This window comes from Drosophila obscura, unplaced genomic scaffold (assembly GCF_018151105.1).
Source record: "Drosophila obscura isolate BZ-5 IFL unplaced genomic scaffold, ASM1815110v1 contig_97, whole genome shotgun sequence".
Lineage (NCBI taxonomy): Eukaryota > Metazoa > Arthropoda > Insecta > Diptera > Drosophilidae > Drosophila > Drosophila obscura.
This window is the reverse complement of record NW_024542891.1, coordinates 1090644-1115200: the sequence shown is the minus strand read 5'-3', so window position 1 is coordinate 1115200 and position 24557 is coordinate 1090644. Positions and strand designations below refer to the sequence as shown.

At 40.8% G+C, this 24557-nt stretch overlaps 1 protein-coding gene across 22 annotated transcripts in view; it reads left to right on the top strand.

The window, feature by feature from the left end:
* The window catches only part of LOC111074393 (small conductance calcium-activated potassium channel protein), a 72620-nt gene that overhangs the window by 29992 nt on the left and 18071 nt on the right, over positions 1 to 24557 (top strand). For 12 of the 22 annotated variants that reach the window (XR_005968609.1, XM_041596265.1, XM_041596267.1 and 9 more), the window contains 6 exons: positions 10733 to 10878; positions 13052 to 13271; positions 13354 to 13449; positions 16168 to 16173; positions 19239 to 19555; positions 20430 to 20534. Coding sequence is in view for 21 of the 22 variants with exons in the window: in XM_041596265.1 (XP_041452199.1) it covers positions 10733 to 10878; positions 13052 to 13271; positions 13354 to 13449; positions 16168 to 16173; positions 19239 to 19555; positions 20430 to 20534 (890 nt within the window). In the remaining variant the exon portion in view is untranslated. Of the gene's footprint in view, positions 1 to 10732; positions 10879 to 13051; positions 13272 to 13353; positions 13456 to 15452; positions 15981 to 16167; positions 16174 to 19238; positions 19556 to 20429; positions 20535 to 24557 lie in introns of those variants that run through there. The other 10 variants (XM_041596261.1, XM_041596262.1, XM_041596257.1 and 7 more) reach the window with 5 other exon arrangements.

The window sequence follows — 24557 nt, the reverse complement described above, 5'->3', positions numbered from 1 at the left end:
ATGTTGAAGAATATTAAATCTAATACAACTGTTCCACTGGGGTATATACGATGAATGATGGAAAAAATAATACATAGTATTCCCATAAGCGAAAGGACTCTGCTACTTATTGTTTGTATTCATTTCAATACAATTTTTTAAGATACAAACAAACAATATCTTGATTGAAGAATCAGCCGATGAAGCGCATCATAGTGTACCCCCTTCGTGGCACTAAATGATAATTTTTTGCTCAGTGCACAAAAGAGTCTAAAGCTTCGCCATAGTTGAAAAGAAAAGAGGAGAAAGATAGAAAGAAAAAAAAAAGATCTAAAGCAAGTAGGGAAGGAGAAGGAAGGACGCATCCGAATTAGAAGAAGTTCCCCAAAGCACGTGGCCATGACAGTCTCATTGTTCTGTATTTTTTTTGTGTGCTACGTCCTGTTCCCTATTCTGTTACGTCTTGTGCTGTTACGAGTGTCCCATTACCCCTCCAATCGTATAAACAAAGAAAAAAAAAAATAGACTGCAATCGAGAGAATCAGCTAGAAATCGAAGTTAAATTCAAATATAATCGAATCGAATCGCAGCAAATTTGCCGACATTATTATCCATTTATATGTGCCTCGCCTCGTGTGTGCAGCACGTTAGTCATTTGTCATTATTACGGAAGCAAATCATTGGAAATTTAACCAAATTGCTACGCGCTGGCATTAACTCTATTCGGTGAATAGTCCCACTTCCATTTCCGTTCCCCCTTGTTGGGCACCTGCTTCCCGATGTCTGTCTGGTCTGATTGTTGCCACTCTGGTATTCCTCGCTGGATAATTGAGCAGGCATGCGACAGGCCCCAACAGGCCCGTGCGACTGGATGTCTAACCTTCATGAGGCGGGGCACGGGCACTCTTAATGGGGGCACCTGCCACGTGGTGGCAGTTGCGGCTCATCCAAAAACTCTGGTGGCAAGCATTTCAGTCAAGGCCATCCGTTCGCTGCCTGTGGTTCTGTCTATTTGGTATCGTTTGTTTATTAATTATTTGGTTAGGCCCCCCCCCCCCCACCCAACCACACCCCCATTTTTGATGGAGTCCTGGGGGCGCTACCCCATTCTATCACACTCTCTCACCCACTCTCTCTTTCTCTGTGTTTTTTGAATCCTTGTTGCCACCGTTGTTTACCTTTTGCTAGCGCAAATATTTGAGTTTTTGCCATTTGGTTCTTTGGTTCTATGTGTGGTTATACTTTTTAATACGATGTACATGCATACACACATACATACGTACATATGTGCTATTTTCCAATTCCCAAAAGCGTCAACAGAACACGTCAACATATTTATATTTATACGTACATAGAAGAACAGAAAAATTAGTTGGAAAACTCATTTTTAATGTGACGAGTTTTCTTTCGGTCTCGTTGTTTATGTTTATTGATATGTACTTGCGTAGACCTCAATGAGAGTCCAATGGGTATATTTTATTTAGAGTGAAGGAGTTGCCTAATATAGTTTCATAGTTTGCGGCTTTGTGAAAATTCCTTTGTGACTGCCCAAAGTTTAAAAATACATATCGATATAGATAAATATAGGAAAAATAGCATTAACTAGCCAAATGTATCATAATCGGATATATATAACAACATAGAGTGTCGATATAAAGAACGTTTATCTTTAACTGTTTGTTGACTTTAATGTCATCACTGTTCCTCTGGTCAAAGAACCCAAAGATATTCGCTGTGAAGAATGTCCAATAATTGAGCGAATATCCTTATCTTCGGATGACGCAGAGATCATTCTCTGTTCGCTCTTCTCTCATCTCTTACCACGATTAAATGATACTAGTACTCAAAATTCTTCAAATAAAATTTTAAATAAAAAACTAAAAATGAAAAAAAAGAATAAGTAAATTAAAAAAAAAAAAACAAACAAAACAAAAAATTATCCAAGTGATTCTTAAATCATTTGGACCGTACAAATCAGCTTGGAGGGTATTCTGGTAGTCACAACACAAACAAACAACAAACAACAAATCGTTCTTAATTGTTCTTGTTGGTGCGCTTTCCGTTCACTGAGTCACCTTCTTGGTCGCTTGTCTTGTGGCTTTTTGCAATGTATTTATTGTGGTGTCTGTGCGGTGCGGAGGTCAACGCTACAATAGGGTTAGATATTGATTTTCGATCATAAGAACCGGCACCATGCAAAGCCCAACCAAACACCTCAACAGTCGGCCCTCAACGGGGGGCAGCGGTGCGCTCCACAATGCTGGTATCGTCTGCCTCCCCCAGCAGTGGCTGTGTGACACGCCCCGCCCATTGACATTATGGCCATATAGCCGCCGCATAGATACGACTTTGGACTCTGGAGGGTTGCTTGAAGAATGTCCCCCTGTCATTGGGGGCCTTATCATTATTATATTAAATGAATGCGCCGCTTTGGCACGCTCCAAACGTCCCAAGCCACTATGCCACATTCACTATGGGCCCCCATGCCACGTGCCACTCGTTTGTGGCTGGAGGGCGGGTGGGGGAAGGGTAGGCTTGTTATAGATGTGTAAGGCCTGTTCCGGCAATCAATCTTTTCGAGCAGATCTCTCATTTTTATTTTTATTCAAAGAAAATAACCAAAAGAAACGAACCAAAGCCAAAAGAATGGAACCGATTTGATTAGTGATGAAAAGCAGGACGAACTCCTGTCAGTTCCCCTTAACGATGAAGCTACTAGTAAATTTGTGACCGAATTGTGCACTCAGGGTGAACTAATTGCGTAATTCCAAAGTTTCCCAGGGTTCCCTCCCATCCTACATACCCACAAATACACATGGAAAAGAGGAAAAAAAAAAAACAGTGGGGGCCTCGTACGAGGTTTTCTTGAGGTAAAGGCAAAAATATTACTTATCCGCCTAATTAAGCTCCAACAAAGCGAACACTTCATTATATATTTCCTGCACTCGACACACAACAGTCGCAGGCGCAGACAGCCACCGACAGAAAGAGAGAGTGAGAGACAGAGAGGGAGGGATAAACAGAAAGTCACAGAGAAAGGAAGAGAAAGTTAGAACGAGAGAGAGAGAGTAAGTGACGAGAGTGTATGGGGTTGAAGTAAACCAAATGTAACCTTAATGTAATGTGAATTACGTTAAATTTATTAGGCAACCCACACACAGCCGAAAAGGAAACTAAAACCAAACAAAAAATAAAAAAAAGAAGCAAACCGAAGTTTCATATACTCTATGACGTGAAGTTTTGGTGTATCATAGTTGCATCAAAAAATGCATCAAACTGTAGTCAAAAGAAAGAAAGTTTTCGTTTTCATTAATGAATAAAAAGACGGTGCACTTGCTTATTAAATTTTTAGCACCTAAATAGAAAGATTGTTCTTATGAAATTCTTCGAAGATAAAATATAAATCTGTTGATATACACAGACTGGGTCTCTTATGTTCGTAAAATTTCTCAAAAATCATTATCACGGGCCTTCCTTGCTGCTGAAATGCAGCACACATATATTCATTAAGAAATTCACTTACCCAAAAGGTACCACATGCTGATGCAGATACTCGTGTGTGTGTTTATAACTTTTGGCGACGACAAAGTTTACTAATTGTAAAACTAATTTAAAACTAGCTGCTGCAAGTATATCTAATATACTTGCACGTGTATCTGAAATCCGGTCCAACTTTTGTGATACCCTATCAGGGTGTGCATTGCAAAAGGCGAGAGTGGCTGGGTGGGGGGTGGTGCCTAATCGTTATCGTTAGGCATTTCTCCAACTCCAAGAACCCCCCTTCGTTTTCGACCCGCCCATTTCCATTTCAAAGCCATTTTCCAAGTTTCCTTTTTGCCGTCGTCTAGTTTTTGTGTGTTTCTTCTTTTGATTCGTTTCATTATTTGCTTCGTTTTTGCGTGCTGGCCGCGTTTTGTATAGGAAACTCGATAATTTCCACCAATTTCCTTTCACTTTACCACTTTACGGGTGAGTCTGTGTGTGTGTGTGTGTGTGTGTGTGTGTGTGTGTGTGGGTTTTTCTATACATATGTGTAGATGTGTGTGCTAGTGTGTGTATGTTGGTGAGTGGAGTATGCGTGTCGATGCGAAGCTCATAAAACTCTCTGTGTGTGTCGTTGTCGTCGAGCCGGGACGGGGGGTGGGGGGCGGGCGGCGGGCAATGAGTATGTTAATTTTCGTTTAAAGGTGAGAACGCAGGTGAGAAATAATTTTGGGGCGTGGCACACACACACACAGTTGCTAGCTGCTAGTTTCTGTGTGTGTGTGTGTGTGTGTGTGTGTGTGCGTGGCATGGATTTGTATACACGAGGTAAACGTGAGCTTTAAACACTTGACAATTATAGTTTTTCTCTAAATATTATATATACATATATTTATTTATTCGTTGGTGGAATATAAAATATTACATTTTATGCAACTCTTTTAAGCGGATAAGTTTGTCGTGGATCCAGAAAATAGTCCTCTCTTTAAGATAGCGAAAGGACATGTTTCTCTTTCTCAAATGTCTCTATGATTTACTACCATTTGAAAGCTAACATTCCATAGATTCTTGAGACGCATGCTAAAACTCATCCGAAATAGTATTTTCTTTACTTTAAGTTAGGGAAAAATACACATAGCATAATTTATAAGATTATAATATATATATATATATATATAATATATAATAGATTATAATCTATAATCGTTAGAATCGTAAAAACTTTTGCCAAACAGAGGGTAGTAATTTGCTTTTCATTTAATTTAACTCTAAAAAAAAGGCTCTTAAACAGCATAAAAAATCGTTGTGTCAACGGTGGGTAAAAACCTGTCGGCAAAAGTGTGCTGAGAAAATCTACTAAGTGGAAAGTTTCAGCAGTCGGAAGTCATTTCAGCAGCAGCCTTTGTCGATTCCAGGAGCTTGAAAGTGAGAAAGAACTTTGCAGATTTGTGGGGAACCCGCTTGCGTTCCCTTGGGTTTCCAAATGGAAATTCTTGACACATTTCTCTTGCACTCATTGCACAGATGGCATCTATTGCTTTCGTTTCGTTTGTTGCATTTATTGCATTTTCAGGGTTTTCTTTTCTCTTAATTGCCATTCGAGCTATCATACTTTTTTGATTTGTTTTCCATTAATTTTCCTGCAGTATGAGCTCAGAAAACATCATTTCCGTTCACCGTTGTGATTTTAAATATTCATTAGAAAAACTTTTAATTAAAGTTCCATAGAGCTATAATATTTCAGATGGTCTTATATGCATTTTTATGTACATATGTACAGTTGTGTTCAATGAAATAGTAGTGCCGCACCTCATCACTTTCGAAACCCTTTTTGAGATATTTCTAGTCTTTCAATTTGAACAAGTGATACCTTTACGGAAAGCCTGGAATGTAAGCATTAGAAACTTGAAGAAACCCCATTACATTTGAATTCTATCTTCTTGTTATTTAAGACTTTAGACAACTACCCATGATATCTGCTGTTCAATGAAATAGTAGTGCTGGGTTAAATTTATTTTTAAAAATGAAAAAACAAAGCAAATTAATTTAAATAAGTCACCATCCGTAAGCTCAATTTGGTTATTGAATAATTTGATGAAAGAAAGTTTTGGACATAGCGGTACTTTTGATTTTGAGGCGTTGAAGAAATCATTGCTCGGTCCAGAAGAGGAGACCTAAGAGTTAGACTAAAAACTTAAAAACAGGAGGTATAATGGGATTGAAAACTAAGTTGTAGGCACTCTCACTATTGTATTTAACCCAATTAACTAAAAGAAGTAGACTGGAAATCGATTTTGTATTATTTGAATGCAAGAAGTCCCAGAAAGCACCGCGTTTGGGTCTAAGAGTACATGGGTGCACGACTTCAGTTTGGAAAAACGCATGTGGAATGGCCTGTGTCACAGTGACAAAAATACTTTTGACTAAAGATAGTAAAGTTGTATTATATGGTAAGATAAACTGAAAAGATTATGTTTGGCATTCACAGAAATCCGATTACCACCTAAAATCATGAAAAAATTAGCATTGGGCATGCTAGGCTGAGCCTTATGGGGCCCAGCTCATATGAGCTAGTACTTTCTGGCCTGGCGTTTGAGTATAGTATGGTTTTGAGCAAAACTGAGGATGTAGGCATACTTTAGAATACATTACATTCATATTACAGTTGAAAAATTCCTGCTAAAAGGATATTTTAACCAGATAATGACTTGAAACACCCATAAAAGCTCGCTAGGAATTGATTTTTATCGGAAAAGATCGACGTTTTTCCATGGCCAACTGTCCAACTGGATATAAATCTCATCGAAATCTTATGAGGGAATACCAAATACATTATTGCAACTGCAAATCCGTGAACCAGAGCCAAGTTTTAGCAAGTGGTTCATGGATTATCGGCTCAAATCCTATTGAAGCGTTGGCAAGAGATTAATCGACCCATATCCGGCCGGTGCAAGTTCGAAATGAAAACCAAATTGATTAAAAACTAAATATTAAAGCTCAGGAAACATGAAAAACATGAAATATATGTTTTTATTTGAGTTTCGTTGCTTTTTTTAATGTTCTAAAAAACCACTACTATTTCATTGAACAGCATATTTCATGGGTATTCGGCTTATGTCATGTAAAACAAGAAGATGGAACTCAAATGTATGGATATTTCTTCGGTTTTCTATTGCATACAGTCCGTTCTATTTAAAAAGGTATCATTTGTTCAATTTGGATAGCTGGAAGTGTCTCAAAAAGAGTTTTGAAAGTGATGAGGTGCGGCACTACTATTTCATTGAACACAATTGTATATACTCGAAGTTCCATGAGCTTGAAATGTTTCAACTTTCTGACAGAAGAGGGTGGAAAAGGGGCGAGTGGAGCTCCTGTAATCTTTGATGAAATTTTAATTTAAAATAAAACTATAAATTCCTGCTTTGAAGTTGTATGTACATAAAGTGCAGGATTCTTCCGTTTCACTCGTTAGAGGGATGGGGGAGGGAAATAATACTAAAAGCCGAAAAAGATTTCTCTTAATCTTCTAGCAAAATGCCTCCATTTATTCCCACCCTTTGCCCTGCCGTTGTTCCTTTTTTTTCGGTTTTTGTAACTGCTTTTGGTTTTCTATTTTTCGGTTTCCCGCTTTAGCCGCTTTCCAACTTAATTAAGAAATCCAATTAGCATCATTGACATTAGATGTCCTAGAAATATGCGCAATTTGTTTTGTTTCGTTTCGCTTCGGTTCGGTTCGGTCTGCCGTTCCATTGTGGCATGCAGCCACATGGCCCATGACACAGGCACAGACCGCCGACACACAGCCGACACGCATCTGCCGAAAAATAGATTTTCCCTTTTGCATATGTAGACAGGACCGGCTCGACCCGACCCGACCCGTCTCTCGCTCCCTTTCTCTCTGGGGGCATGCCGCCCCATCCAGAGGCACACTCCACTGGCACACACCCACACTCCACACCCTTTACTGCTGACAAGTAGGCGTTGATGTTGCTGTTGACGTTGGTCTCGTGTGTGTCTGTGTGTGCCCCAAACCACCCTACCGCACTCCCTTCCACTCCTCACTTTCCTGCGTTGCGTGTGGGCCCCAAAAATTGTGCGTGTGTGGAGTTCGGGGTAATGGCAAAAGCAGGGAAGAGTGAAGGGGCACGCAGCGGGCAAACAATAACAAACAATTGTGACTCCCGCGCCCATTCTCTCCGCCCTTCTGCGTCTCTCTCTCTCTCTCTCTTGCTGCCTCTTTCGCCTATTCACTGAAAAGTAAGCTATAATTTTTGTGCTTCTCATCATTTCTGTTTTTTTTTCTGGCATCGCAGTCTCTTAGATAATGTTTTCTCTCATTTTTTTGATTGCAAATCAATAAGAAATATGTTACACAACTCTGCCCCAAGGAAGCTCTCTTTTTGTCGCCGACTCTAATTTTGATTGCTTGTTTTTGAGTCTCTTGAGAGACTCAACCAGCCACGCTGCAGCGTGGCTTAGCAGTACGTTTTTTTAATGACTATTGATAACCTTGAAAGGGGAATAATTTTCACCTATGTTAATGTTTTTTCGTTTTTCGTTTTAAGCATTCACAGAGACTTTTTCGCTCTCTATTTCTCTGCCTGGAAAATAGTCTATACTTTCGCCAAAAGTCTTTTTCGCATGAAGCCATGCTATTTTTTGGGCCAAAAAATACTCTGATTCAAATCAGTTGGGACACTTTTACACCATGGCCATGCATGGCAAGGACGTCTTAACCTGCTCTGCAGGCATCTCCTTCCTAATCTCTGAATCGAGTTGCTCCAAAAAGTATGCTATACTTTTGGGAGCTCTCATCATTTCGTGTTTTTATTCCATGAGTGTGATTGCATTTCAATGGTTGGAAAATGGTTTGGGGAAATGCACCCAAGGGATGGCCTATCCACACTTATGCCCTTCTCAAATGCTCCCGAAGCTTAATGAATTTGTCAATTTATGCACATGATCGCCTCGGTGTTGAGCTAACAAACCGCCGGAAATCCCCTGTCAAGTCGTCAGTCGGCATCAGCATCATCCCCACTCATCGGGCTTACAAACAGTTACAAACTACAGACAGGAGCAGGGGCAGTGGCAGAAGCAGGAGCTGGAGTCACGTTCAAGCAAATCTACTTAGCATAAACCAATTCACCCACACACATGCACACAGAGAGACAGCACACACGCACACAGATACAGATACAGAGAGAGCGAGACAAATAGACAGACAGTAGTGCTGAGGGGAAAGCATTCATTACAGGGGAGTGGCACGAACTGGTGGCCCAAGGAAATGTCAACTGACAAACAGCGAAAGCCAAAACTGATTATGGCTTTCCCTTCGAGTGAGCGAGAGAGAGAGAGTCACATTCAATGAGGGACAGACAACATATTCTGCAGTTGCAAATGGACATTAAGACACACATGTGTGAGTTGTACACTCGGAGAAATTTATGTATTTATGTATTTATAAATACAAAATACACAAACTCAGAGACTATAAGAGCTAAAGCTCTCATCTGCCATACTGCAGAATCGGATTCCGATCGGATCATTATTACAGCCAGAATGAAGAAGAGAATTTCCCTCAATTCCTATTCCCTTTCCCTCCCAGCGTGGCTTAGCAGCAGAGGTTTGGGCTTTCAGCTCTGAAAAGTTCAACTCCAAAAAGGCACATACATATGTACATACATACATATATTTGTGTATCTTTTTTCTTGAAGTGCATTGCCCTTCCAGCAGCAGCCAAAGTAAATTTGTTCCCCCCAAACAAAATGAGAAATAAAGTTTAATTTGTAATGAACAAAATAGAGAAATTGCTGGAAAAGACAACAATGAAAATTAAACAACAAAAACAGCAGCAGCAGCATCCCACCGCCTTTAAGGGGAGGGGGTAGAATATGGGGGGATCCCCAGCCGAATTGAAGTAAAAACGTTAAGCCCTTGCCCAGGCGACCAGTCACGTAGTAGTCGGTGCTCCTCCTAAGATGTGCCCAGTGGTGGAGCTCCCTTCGAAAGCAGAATTGAGCTGCTCTTTATAAACAAATATTTGGATTTAGCAACGAGTCCTAGAAGGGGCCAGCACAGCGAGCAAGAGCCCTAGGAGGGGCGCCTATGAAAAGCAATGAAAAAGTAAGGAAGCAAACCAAAAAAAAAAAAAAAAATGGTATTTCCAAGCAGAATTTTAGGCAGTCTCTACGTCTCTCTTCTCTCTAGTTTACGACTTTTACTACTTTCCCCCTACCAATCTCTCTCTCTTTCTCTTTCTCACTCGCTTCGCCCTATTGCCCCAGCCCCTATCGCACGGCTTATGCAAAACCGCACCCACAGTGGGAGGGAAAAGTGGGAAAAGGGGATTACTTATCTTTTAGTTTTCATTTAAATATGAAGACCAAATTTGTACACACACGCAGTTCTATGTCTTTCTCTGTCTCTCCTCTCCTCTTTTTTTCTGGCTTTTTTTTTCACTGATTTTATTTAGCTTTTACTTTTTCCTGCCAGCAGTGAGAAAAGGAAGGGGGTTGTGGTAGTGGGACTCTAGTTTTATTTTTACGCAAAACTTCTTCCTTTTTTTCACTTGAGCAAGAGATAGCGACAGTGTGAGACAGAGTACGGGTGAGAGAGGAAGCGTCAGCGACAGATGGAGAGTGGATTTGTTTTTATTTTATGTTCCGTTTACCATTTCTTTTCCTTTTATTTTTGTCGCTGTTTTGGTTAGACAGAAATAATTGGACTTACACCCAAAACCAAGAATCAAGATAAAACAAGAGAAAGTTCACACACAAACGCAGAGAAAGAGAGAGAGAGTGAGAGCGAGATGTCGTCATTCGGTTGAAAGAATGAGGAAAAAGACGGAAGGGAAAGGGGCACCACAAAATGTAAGATATTCATAAGTGAAATTTTATTATTCAACTGGAAAATTGCGGAAAATGGAATGCGGGCGAAAGGTATTTCAAAAAGGGAAAGGGGAAAGAAGGGGGAAATAAACTTCTTATGAATGAAAATCCGTTTGTTTTCCTTTATTGAATTTAAGTTTTAAGCTTTGGAGAAGAATTCTCTGAAAGTAACGCAAATTCTGTAGTACCCAAAATATCCCAGTACACATCATCCCCCCCACCACCCAATGGTAATGTATGCATATCTATAGTACATAATTTGTTATCTAGATCCTTCACTCCGATGCTAGTTGCACCCACAAAAAAAAAAAAAACACGATACCCAGAAACCAATTTTATAATCCATTATTAATTTAAATATGAAAATAAACTAAATTTTGTAGCTCCGCAAACCGGCGTCGACACTGTCAATTCCTGGCTCGATGAAAACACCTTCCATTGCGAACCGGGAACAGATCTCATCTGGATGCAACGAAGAAGCGGCCGAGGCACTAGTGGGTATCCACTCAGACTACCCTAGGTATGAAATGTATGTATAGCCCGATCCAGAAACCCCATCGCAGATCCTAGAGTACCTAGAGTATGTATACACATATAAGCCTGCACTCATCCACCATCCTTGACGAACCATCAACGCTAGCGGGCAGTCTGCATGGCTACAAAACTAATGGGGGCGCGCAGCCCACACAGTTTAGTTGAATTCATTCGAGTTTGCATTCTAATTCACTCATTCATTTTGAAAGTAAAGGACTGCTTTGATGAATGCATTCATGCAGACATCCATACATAAACAAAGAACTCGAAATCCGCCATAGAGAAAAAACCTACTGAATGGTTGACGGATGGGAGGCGGATGGGAGGTCGATTAAAGAATGGTTATCCATTTAGATTGCGGTGCTTTAGCATGTACATATATGTACCGATACGGAGAAACAAATTAAAGTTTATCTTAAAGAGAAACCATTCCTATGCTCATAAGCATTTAATCATGTATGAATAGTATGTGTGCCTCAAGTGATTCGACGTTCATTTGGAAGCAGCATTTAACGATCACAAGTGCCATGTTGCAACATGCCGGTCAAAAGCGTTTTGACTCATAAAAAAACATCGTGTAAATGATCCCAACACTGATTGCTCGTTGCAGCTGCTCGTTTGTTATATATGCTTTCACATTTTGTATGCTTCTCCATGTCTATAAGGACTTTTGTCTCGAGAAAACGTTGGCTTCCGGAAGAAATAATAATAATAAAAATAATCCCCTTGGCAAGGTTATTAAAAGGAAAAAGCGGACAGTAGCGGAGCAGAGGAGAATCTCGTTTCAATTTTGAACACTCTAAAGTCAATTTCTCTTAGGAATCCCCCACTGTTCCGGTGTCCGGGCGTCCGGCGTCCGTCGTCCGTCGTCCGGCGTCCACTGTTTCCCATAAATCTCTATGAATGTCGTGGACGGAAAGATATTTTCCCAAGCAATCACGTTGGCAATTTGGCACAGTTCAGCAGTTTATGGAGAGACAAATGGTGGCAGGAGACGGGGGGTTTGGATGGCAGGAGGCGGACTACCGACTGCGGAATATGGCAATGACTATGGGCTTCGAGAACGAGGACAGCCTCCATTCTCTTGGCCACTGTGCTTCTCTCTCTGTGTCTGCGTGTGTGTGTGTTTCATTTGTCAGCTAAATTTTTATTGGCCATCTTTTTCTCATCCATATGTACGAGTACGAGTATGATTACGTGTATGTGCTTCCGTTTGCCCCTGTGCCCGTGTGCCCGTGTGCCCGTGTGTGTGTGCGTGAGTCAGTGTATCCATAAGATACAAATTGATATGACACATTTAGGCGAGAGCCAGAGCCAGAGAAATAGCCATAGCCACAGCGAAAACACACAAATCTGTCATTCAGAATGGCATTCAGGATTTATTAAGGTGCAGACCAGAGTTCGAGCGGAGCGAATTTCGATTGAGTTGGGTTGACTTAACCCCCCAGCACTCCAGGACTCCAGCACTCACCCAAACCCACAGCTCCTCCGCCTATCCACAGGGATACCTCTCAACGCAGTAGTCCTTGGAGCGAGCCACTTAAGCATTAGTCAGCGATCTGTGTGGACTATTCTCCCTCCCAAATGAAATGGTTTTGGGGGATACACTGTTATGCAAATACAAAGCCAACATCGATTCAGCGAAGGAGAAGTGGGGATTAATTAGGATGCTAAGATGTAGCCTTGGAAACCGATTGGAATGAAGAAATGGAACAAGATAAACGTGGCCAATATGGGAATGGAACAATTAAAGTGCGTAGAACCAAATGGAATAGGATAAAGGAGACGCTTTGTGACGCTTTTGAGGCAATGAAGTCTAACTAAGAGAATGTGATGGATGAGATTCATTTAGAAGTAGAGTAGGAACCACTCTCCCATAAGCAGCCCTAGAAAACCATCCCTGAGTAGACCTATAAACGAATAAGAAGAACTAATATCATTAGTGCTCTATAGATAAACCCATCCCATAGTCCCTTTAGTCCCAGTCCAAGCATCAAAAGCACTAGCGAATCGATCTATTGATAGTCGAATGAATGAGTAAATGGATGGGAGTGGATGTGGTTGGCGAGTGTATGCTTATATTTTGTGGACTAGAATCCAGAACTCATTCTACTCTTTCTACTTTCCCTCCCCCCCCCCCCGCCCCACCACTCGATCCAAACTCTTAGGTATATGGAAGAACGTGCTCTTACTGGCGGCAATACGTCCAGGAAGCCATCGACAAACTCGGCCAAACACAAACCCAATGTGGGCTATCGCCTGGGCAAGAGGAAAGCCCTCTTTGAGAAGCGCAAGCGCATCAGTGACTATGCCCTGGTCATGGGCATGTTCGGCATCATTGTGATGGTGATTGAGAACGAGCTGAGCAGTGCCGGTGTCTACACAAAGGTAATTACAAAAAAGATGCTCTGATGCTCATCCGACAACAAAATATTAAAAAAATATGTGTATATTTTTTGCTTATTTGCAGGCATCGTTCTACTCGACAGCGTTAAAAACCTTAATATCTGTTTCGACTGTGATTCTTTTAGGACTTATAGTAGCTTACCATGCTTTGGAAGTGCAGGTGAGAGTGAGTGAAACATTGTATTCTCTTTTCCAGATGTTATTTGATGTGTTCTTGCTGATGGTCGTCGTCATCGTTAACTATTTTTAACGTTGCCGTGCCGTCACTCTCGCTCTCACTGTCACTGTCATCTCTATATATAACCGATATACCCAGATATAGCCCATACCCTGCTATTCCCCAAAATCCCGCTCCATTCCAATGTTACCCGTTCCCACTGTCTCACCATCTCATCTTGGTTTCGTTTGTTTGTTCGTTCGATTGTTTGTTTGTTTGCTGTTTTTGAACATTTTCTTGTTTCTGGTTTTTGATTTCCGTTTCCCCTTGCTCCCCCCCTGTTTCCGTTTCCCGTTTGTGTGCTACCTTCCCCTCTTCCCGCATACTTTGGGCAAGTGAATGGGCGAGAGCGAGAGAGAGATATTTACTCCTGCATGCATGTACCGTTAGAGAACATCCAGAAGAGAAGTGGAGTGCGAGTGAGAGAGAGCGCGATTGCGAGAGTGAGAAGAACGAGTGAGAAAGAAAGCTACGTTTCCGTTTCCGCATTTTGTAACATCTTCCACACATACACCAACCTCCCCCCCCCCCCCCACCCACCACACCACCCATATCCTGTCAGCACCCTGGCTCCTTTTACCCCACACTCTTTCTCTTTCTTTCACCCAGCCCCCTCAATATTTCGTTTATATCTCGCTTCATTCCATCATTTCGCAGGCCATTTTTCAGTCATACTCGTACTTCCTTTTTGTTTTTCGAGAAACACCATGCCCAAAAAAACCCCCCTCCCTTACCACCTTCCTGTGGACCGTTCCATTGTTTCACTCACCGAAAAACCAACCACTCAACCCGTACCCCATTACAATGCCAGAAACCAGAAAATCAGCGCAGAAACATTGTACATACAGCTAAACCATTTATCATTCACCACAAAAAAAAAAAAAAACTCACCTTAACCACCACACCACTCTTTTCACCACAGTTCCACAATTTCCTTCTTCTTTTTTGGTCCACCCATGCGCTTTAATCTTTAATATTTATTCCATCGATTATCGAGTACCAGCGAAATCGAATACCAAGTTAAGCCGAACTTTTAGCGAATCAAATCGTTAGCTCTCGTATGTTTTTTGTGTGGTCCGGTCAATAAGCTTTCGGAAAATTCGGGAACGTTAGTTTTCCCTTGAGAAATCTAATCTAAATTTCAAATCTAAAGCTTCTATCAAATTAAATCTCGATCGCGATTATTGGCTGGCATTAAGTGTTTCGCTGCCATTACGTTTCATTTCATTCCTTTGGTTTTGCGATCGATAGAAAAACTTCTAGCCACAGCATTCCAGCATTCCATTCCAAAAATCGTTCGTTCTCGTACTCGTTTACCTCCAATATGCGCTTCCAGTACCAGTTGCATGTACAGCACCATAATTTGTTTAATTTTTGCTCTAAAAACTATAATAACCAATGATGAAATATGATCATAAATATATATATATATATATATATATATATATATATACTATATATACCGAATACATTCCACTTCTACTTCCTCTTCTTCTAATTAATTAATTAATTACTTATTGGTTTTGTGTTCAATTTTTCTCGTTTCGTTTAAAAACTAACTAACCGCAAAACAAAAACAAAACAAAATAAATAACAAAAGTATATGAAAACCAATAAATTATATTCTAGAAATGTGTTTACAATTAAATATCTAGTGTAGCATGAGTTAATTATCAACATATGCAGCATATATTCCATATATGTATATAGTTCCCATACCGATTTGTCCTCAATCTCAATGAAATCTCACATGAAAATTGTAGAAATCGGTATGGGAATTCTTCCTTGTTGAAATCTAGTTGAATTTTTTTCGTAGAAAGCATGGGAGCATATGAAAATTTGCCTAGTACATAACTCTATTGACTATCTCTGAACATGAACCGAAACATAAATATATATATATTTATATACAACTTACTACAATTACAACAATTATTATCTACTAGCATACATAAAGCTCTACCGATAATGACTCAAGATCACAATGAGAGCCGAAGAGAAGTGGAAGAAGATAACTAACCTTCTGAACATTTGTTAGCTTGTGTTGGAATCGAATTCTAAAAAAGTGATAATTAAAAACTCGAAAATTTTAAATGAAATCGGAATAACTGTGACTCTCTGTGGGGGCAAAGTCCTGTGTTCAGTTATCGAATTGGATTGGTAATTGATGTCGATGTCGATATTTACATATATATCGCTATCGGCAATCAGAAAATCAATCTCGCAATCGGATCGAAATCGAACCAGCAAAAGAAAAACCGCAAAACTCAACAACAACAACCCTCAACAACTTTCACAACGCATCCAACCATTTCCATGTCCATGATTCAATCAGTCAAAAGTCAGGTCATTCGAATCAATTGTTCAATCATCGATATCAGCGATCAGTTTGTCAGTCAACCAGTCAATCAATCAACCAACCAGTCAGTCAATCAGTTGAAATATACTCTCTCTTAATATACAAAAAAAAAAAAAAAAAAAAAAAACCAAGCCCCCAATCTCATAATTCGTATTCTTCACACAATTTGTTCTCTCTCTCTACCAAAATATATAACTCCGATTAAATGTTTATATATATATGTATAAACCCCCCTAAAAAATTAATGTTGATGTTTACAAGTAAAAATTTAATATGTAATTACCTTCCATTATGCTTTGCAGAATTCAGTAAGTAATACTTATTATAATATCTACCATACATACTTCAACTATTTGTGAGTAAATCCAAACAAACAATAAAAACCAAACAACAAATACCATGCATAGTGTTATGTACCATTAACGGAAGCAACCAAATACAAAAAAAAAAAAAACAACAAAAAAAAAAACAACAGAACATATGCCTAGAGTAGCTATAAAAATCATAGATCGTGCTTAGAGCAGACATACTCGAATATATGTATATCTATCTGTATATATGTATGCATATGTATCTCTCTGTGTACGTTTACGTGTACGTACGAGTAGTGCCAAACGGAAGACAAAAAAAAACAAGCAAGCTGCTGCAAAATCGATGTTTAGTTGAAATCGCGTTACATAAAAAATCGTTTGTATAGTGTAAAGTGTACAGTGTATATAAAATACTTATTCAAGACTCTACTCAATTTTTGATTTAATTTTTTATGTTTCGTTTTCCCGTCAAATACAATTATTACAAGCCACAAAAGCTACAGCTACAGATACAGCTACGAAACAGATACAGATACAGATACTACAAAAAAACACGCTGTTCAAGGCAACTGCTTGGCTGATACGAACAAATTGTGGCTTAAATTGCACCCCAGAAACTCACTCAACCACTGAACCACCTTCTCTCACACTAACCTCTCCTATTGGCATTGTCTGAACCCCCAGAGTGCCGCACACATGCAAACAGATTTGGTAGACTCTTAATACATATTTGAAAATTTCAAAAAACATTTTGCAGAAATATTCATTATTTATGAAGCAATTGTCGAGAGGATTTCTGTTTCCATTTAGAATGGGTGTATGAAATTTTCTCATCTTTTCTTAAGTGCTTCTCTTTCTTATTCAACTATTCTGGATTCTAAAATGATCCTTAAATCCTCTTAGGAGTCAGTCTCTGAGCCTAACTTTGAAAAATTTTGAATTTAAAATTTATTTGATACTTGGACTCAAAAAACTTTTCCAAATCTCAAGAGATATCCGTTTCAAACCGACGGCAAACGATAAAACTACTGAAGTCTGTTTTACGACAGTAAAAAACGAGTAAAAAAGACGCATTTTAAGCTAAAAAATTTATAAGCACATTTTGATGTTTGGAATACTTTTTAATCACTTTTTGAAAAAAAAAAAAGGTGTCAAGCTCAATGCAAGCGAAATGCATGAGCCTTGCGTGTCTTGGAGATCCTTGGATCCTTGAAGATTTTGTAATATGCACGGTCTGAAAGGGATAACAATAAGATTACATACCGTTCCCAAGCCGTTAGACACTTAATGGTCTTGAGTTCACAAAAGTTTGAACGCTTTCCAGATCCTATTTTTCTATTTAACTTTGAAAGAATTAACCAATCGGTTTGCATACATAATCCCACAATGCATACAACATACCAACATACCAACATACCAGCATACAAAATACATAACATACATACAAGCACATACAAATACATACATATGAGCATTCCCATTGCTAAGTCGATACTGAATTTTGCAATCAATCCAATCCAATCCAATCGATATGTGTATCTATCAAGCATCAATCCCCAATTCCATTCATCACCCAAAGTTTGAGTTTGGAAGAAGAATTCAACACAGGACTTTGTGACTGTTTAGCCAAAAGAGAAAGTGTTGTTTAGACCTAGTGGAGCTCTAAGATATCAGCAGATCGATGGGCGATGACCATGAACTCGATTCTCGATTCGATTCGATTAATTATTGAAATTATATTATCAATTACCGTGTATCCGAGTACCCAATCAGTCGGCTTAACTTGCGAATGCTTCATATGCAACCAGAATACAATAACCACACACCAATTATAACTCGAACTCAAAATCAAAATGCACTGAATGTTGTGCCCACTACTGATTCTGGCCACCCTGCCATGCATACACACATAGATGTTGTACATTCTTCGATTGTAATCTACTGTGTGTATACTCGCACATACATATATATTGTATAGCTGTGTAATTGAGCTGTGTGTTGTCCCATCTGCACTGCTCCTGCTCCTGCTCGTGTTTCGAATACTTACCAATAATGAGAGTGAGTCCTTAAAGGGGTACGTAGCAATGAGGAAGCTTCCCTGGCCCTGGCCCTGGCCCTGACTATGGTTCTGGTAGCCGCCCCCTTGTGTTGAGTCGTTAGGAAATGATTGGGTTCCGATACCAATTTGATTTGATAGCGAAAACCAAAACAGTAATATACGAATCCAAATCGAAATCGAAATCGTAATGAAAATGAAAAGGTAAAAAAGAAGAAAAAAACCAAGAATGAAATCGAGTGAAATGTGCTAATTACACGTGAACACGCACGCTGCTTTCTAGTAAGTACTTGCACCTTACACACACACACAGTTATATATATCCCCCACACACACACAAAAACACACACAGATATTCACATGGATAGAAGCAATGCCTGGATATGCCGCAAACATGAGAGACACGGAATCACGGAATTTCGAAGAAGCTTCTTACAGCCGCTTACAAAACTTGAACTTGACTCAGGGGTTTGCTTCCCACAAAGAATCACCGTCACCACCACTAGCAGCACTGACACAACCACCACGACACCCACCATTGACCACAACACACACACAAACACAAACACACATGCACAGCACACCCACACACCAAACACACACACACACACCATACACACACACCTCATGGACGTTGTACTTGTCAAATAATTCATGCTCGTATATTTGAGTGTAATTCATTTTGTTTAGTCGCAAAAAATATCGAACCGAATCAATAAATCTCCAATTATAATTAATAAATCATATACTTGTTCTCTTTTCCTTCTCTTCCTTCTTGTTTTTCTCTCCCTCCTTCTCTCTGTCACCGTCTGTCTGTACTTTTGGCCTCGGTTCGTTTTGGCACTCACCATGATGATGATGATGATGATGACAATAATGACTATATATGCGATGCGAAATGCAATCCAAAATGCACTCAAATTTAATCGAATTGCATATGAACCCAATCGAATCGAATCAAATCAAAATGCAAATGAATCGCAAATGAAATTGCCATCGGTCACAGTTATTCATGATAGATAACTGCGCCGACGATTGGAGGATCGCAATGACATGGCAACGAATTAGTCAAATAGGGTTAGAACTTTTTATATGCGCTATACATCCAATTCCTGGCGAATACTATTTCCAGTGGACGACGAAATTGGCCAATAAGAATAAAACAATTGGCACCGAAATGGTGCCATATGACGTAGCTTTATCATTACCTATGTTCCTTCGATTATATTTAATATGCCGCGTAATGCTGCTGCATTCAAAGCTATTCACAGACGCATCATCACGGAGCATCGGCGCTCTCAATAGGATTAACTTTAACACAAGGTATGTGACAGACAATCCTCCCACCCCACAAACACTATTGTACATATGTAAGTCTATTCAATTATTCAATGGGGAAGTACTAAACTGGCTTCAGCAATGGAAAAAAAAAAAGTAAAGCACACAATTAAAAGTAAAAAAAAAATGGGAAGCCGGTGACACTGCGGAATCACATACATATATACATATAGTATCTAGGCCAGTGAAAGCAGTGCAGCCAGGAATCTGTAAGGACAAATCACAATTTCATTGTAGTTTTTCCAAACATACCTCAGACGCTAACAATCTTAGTTTATAATCACAGAAAACGATCAATATCATCTGTACACAACATGAGAGGATATTTGTCTGAAACCATATTCCATGTCCGCTTTCCAACTCGTTAAGCACCTGTCTCTCAGTTGGTATTCTATTTGTCTGTTCAATTATATACAGCCTCCGTCTATCCAACTGTCTGTTAACCTTTCCATCCGTTTTGTTTGTCTGACCTTCAGTGTGTGTGTCCGTCCGCCAGTTCCATCCACCTGTTCATTTATCTGGCTGCCCCTCCTCGCTCTGGCTGTCCACGTATGTCCATCTGTCTGTGTGTGTGTGGGTGTGCTGTGGGGTCTAGCTGTCCATCCATCTTTACGGCTTTGTCTGTTTTGAAAATTAGGTCTCTAGCTCTACCCGGCTGTGCGCCAGTATGTCTGTCTGTCTGTCTTTTGGTCTATTAGTATATCTGCCTGACTGTCCATCACAATAAACAACTAGAAAGCGCAATGTCTTTAAAGCTTACGGGGAAAGGAGAGTTGCGGTTGCAATTAATAAAATTAAATTAATATTAATAAAATTTAATAAAAACTCTTTTTTTGTAATGATCCTTCGACTCTTGTAGATTCGTTTTAAAAACTCTAATGACAATATGCCCGGGAACGGTTCTATTGGTCTTCATGGTCTCCCTGTGGATCATCGCTTCGTGGACGCTACGTCAATGCGAAAGGTAATGGCCATGTTCTATTTAAATATATATACATTTATCTATATATATTATATATTCTTTACACATGATATTTACTTGTTCTGAATTTGAATTTGATTTCTTTATTATTTTGTATTTTATTATTTTGGATTGTATCTCAAATTTTGAGTTGAAATTTCGTTTCGTTTTGTGATCTTAATGGTGTATTGGTTTTCGGTTTTACGTTTTCTAAGTTTTTGCGTTTTCTTTACCCTATTAAACGTTATCCATTATCTTTTCTCCGTTTTTCTGTTACTCTGAATACCATTTCCGTTTAACGTTCTGATTCAATGTGTTTGCCACTAATACTATGACATAGCTATTATACGTATGTATTTAATATCGATGTATGTATGTACAAAAATGTATGTGCTAAGCATTGCGTAATGTCTTCTCCAAACAAACAAACAAACAAGAAACTCAACTCAATAAAACTCCAAACTCCAAAACTTAAATCTCTTTCACAAAGTTTTTTACTGTACAAAAATGTGTTTAAATTTGAAGCAAGAACTAAATATTCGTTTAACGTTGAAACTCTTTTGTATCCAATCAGTAAAATATTAACTCCCAGTGTTCAGTGTTCAGTTTTCAGTGAGGGGGTTGTTTGGTTACGCAGCCAAATAGTGGCCAAATGCATAGATTATAGCCAGTGGTGCAGCGTAGAGTAAATCCTTATTATTGTTGTTGTTTGCACTGCCCACTGTACTAAATTGTCATTTACCTACAAACTCATGCACGCATTCATGCTCCCTCACGGCAGCAGCCTAGCAGCCGTCTCTTTCGCCTCTTCATCCCACACCTTCTTTCTACGCCTTCGCTATTACTCTCTCGACTTTCGCCTCTCGCTCCAGGCGGGCATCGCCCGCCTGCCTTGAAAGCTTGACTTCAACACTGCGCACGCTTGGAACGAGCTATCAATCCGACACCGCTTGAACCGACCCCCGCGTCTCAATCTGACCCCGTCTTGAATCCAGCTAACTATCCTTCGACTCTGTATCGCTTATTTACTTCACCACAATAAACTGTGAATATATATATTGAACAATCATCGCCTTTTAATAGTATCCAATACAACGCTACTGAAGAAGCTCAGTAGCTCAACATTTGGTGACCCCAACGTGATATAAACATAAACTCTTTAAATTGTATCACAAAAAACATTTTCGTTGGATAAATTCGCTTTGAACCACGGTGTTCGGTTCATCGTTTGTGCACAAGCAACAGAAACGGTTCTCGCGTCATCTGCTTTGCGGTCTGCTTGCTTGCTGTTGTTTCGTTTCGGTTCGTGCTCTCAGTGTGCATGCCTTTGTTGTTGTCGGATGCACAAGTGCAGTGCGTTTCAAACTGTTAGCTCCGCTGTGTCTGTAAAACTGCGCTGTGTGTTTTTAAACGCTGCGACGATTGTACAGTCGTGTAAAACTGTTCGAGGTTGTTCACGGCTGTACCTCTACACTCTCTCAGTGACTCTAAGCCCAGCTTTTCTATTGAACATACACGATGGCTTCTAATAGCACCCCTTCGATCTCTCCCCTGTTCGTTGATTCGGAAGCTGCATTCTACAAGCGCAAGGTGCAATCCATGCTAGGGCGGCACGGAGAATCGAAACGGCCGTCGGCAGGAGAGGATTGGCGAGATCAGTGAGGAGGAGCTGAACGTGAGGCTGAAGTTGCTAGCGGATCTTGTAGCTTCATTCAACGAGCACCATAATGCCCTGGAGAAGATTGATCTCGATGAGATCGGTAGTCCCTTGAGGGATGAGTTTGACGAGTGCGTGGTCATGCTGGAGATTCGCATGAAGCGAGAGTTAAACAAGCGGCAGCCCACAATGCTACCATGTTCAACAATGCGGGCGGACCATGTAGAGAGGCCCCAACTACGGTCGTCGTGCAAGCGGCCACGCCTGCCGGAGTTGAAGCTACCTGAGTCGGTGGGGGCTACGCTCGTATTCCTCGTTTGGGGCATGTCCCTCCATTATAGATGGACCCTGACCTTACGAATGTCGAGAAGCTGCAGCATTTACGATCATGCCTAAAGGGACCAGCGCTGGACACGATCTCGTCGCTGGAATTAGCCACGCCAGCTATCCTATTGCTCTAGATTTACTCAGCAAACGATTTAATAACAAGCGTCTCATCTTTCAGGCACATGTCACAGACATTCTGAGCTTGCAGCGTGTCGAGGCCTCACTGTTTCCCAACTACGGTCCCTTCGGATACAGTTAATGCCAATCTGCGAGCTTTACAAAGTATGGGGACAAAGGAGCAGATTGCTGACTGCATCTTAATACACAGCCTACTGCATCTCAATACACAGCCTGCTGCTGAAGGTGGACAGTGCCACACAAACCAAGTGGGAGGAATGCTCGTCGTTGGATAGCATACCCGCCAGCCAGGAATTCGCCACGTTTCTGGAGCAGAGGTGCCAGGGGTTAAAAACCCAAGAGCACGCAAATGATATGTACACCCAGAGCAGTCGGAATCCCTGGCAAGCAGCTCCAAGGTCTGTACATTCTGCGGTGATCCAGACACTCAATTTATGCGTGTTCGCAATTTGGGAATCTGTCCGCTCAACTTCGGCTTCAGGAAACTAAGAAACAGTCACTGTGCACCAACTGTCTCAAGGCAGGCCACATGCAGGGTGCATATCATTCTCGATCCTGCCGAATATGTGGAGCTAGACATCACACTCTACTTCATTTCGAGTCTCCGTCTTACGGTTCTCAATCCATTCTGCCTTCACTGTCACATTCTTCATCGGCTCCGCAATTGCCCGCGGGACCCTCTGGCTTTGTACATACTGCAACAGCGTCAGAAACATCGCTTTTGGCCTAGAGTCACAGGCAGGACATCGTTCTTCTTGCCACTGCCATAATCAGCGTAAGGAATCGCTCTGGTACACTCATTCCATGCCGTGCCTTGCTTGATTCTGGATCGCAGGTGCATCTCATTACTTCTCGCCTGGCTCAGCAGTTGCAGCTTCAAAGGAAAGTGTCGGATGTTTTGGTGTCTGGTCTCGGCGAGTCGCGTGCCACATCGGAAGGATGCTGCGTAGATATCAACCTGGAATCACGCACCTCAAGTTATGCCACGACCATTTCGGCAGTAGTTGCTCCCACCATTACGTCCAGTCAACCTAACTGCAATATCGACCTAAACAGCTGGAACATTCCCTGCAACACACAGTTAGCGGATCCCAAGTTCTACAAGTCTCAACCTGTGGACATTCTTATTGGAGCGGGACTGTTCTTTGAGCTTCTCTGCATTGGCCAAATCCAATTGGGAGCTGGTCTGCCACGTCTTCAGGAAACCAGGCTAGGATGGATAATTGCAGGAGAGGTGTCTCAGTCTCGCGCATCAGATCCACGTTCTCCTGTGTTATTTTCAGTTAACCAGTATAAAGTGCCCCCTCGCACGAGTATTGGACCTCTTCGTCGAGTCAGGCATGGTTTCCGGAGTGGCTATACTAAAGACGTCACCTGGATCAACAAAGGAAATGTGGCTGCCAAAGAAGGATGTTAAAGACCCGTGATCTTCAACGGGGGAGTATGTTTGGTTACGCAGCCAAATAGTGGCCAAATGCATAGATTATAGCCAGTGGTGCAGCAGTAGAGTAAATCCTTATTATTGTTCGTTGTTTGCACTGCCCACTGTACTAAATTGTCATTTACCTACAAACTCATGCACGCATTCATGCTCCCTCACGGCAGCAGCCTATGCAGCCGTTCTCTTCGCCTCTTCATCCCACACCTTTCTTTCTATCGCCTTTCGCTATTACTCTCTCGATCTTTCGCTCTCTCGCTCGCATTAGGCACGGGCAATTCGCCCGCCTGCCCTTTGAATTAGTCTTGATCTTGCAATCACTGCGCATCGTCTTGGAATCGAGCTATTCAATCCGACACCGTCTTGAACCGACCCCCGCGTCTTCAATCTGACCCCGTCTTGAATCCAGCTAACTATCCTTTCGACTCTGTATCGCTTATTTACTTCACCACAATAAACTGTGAAT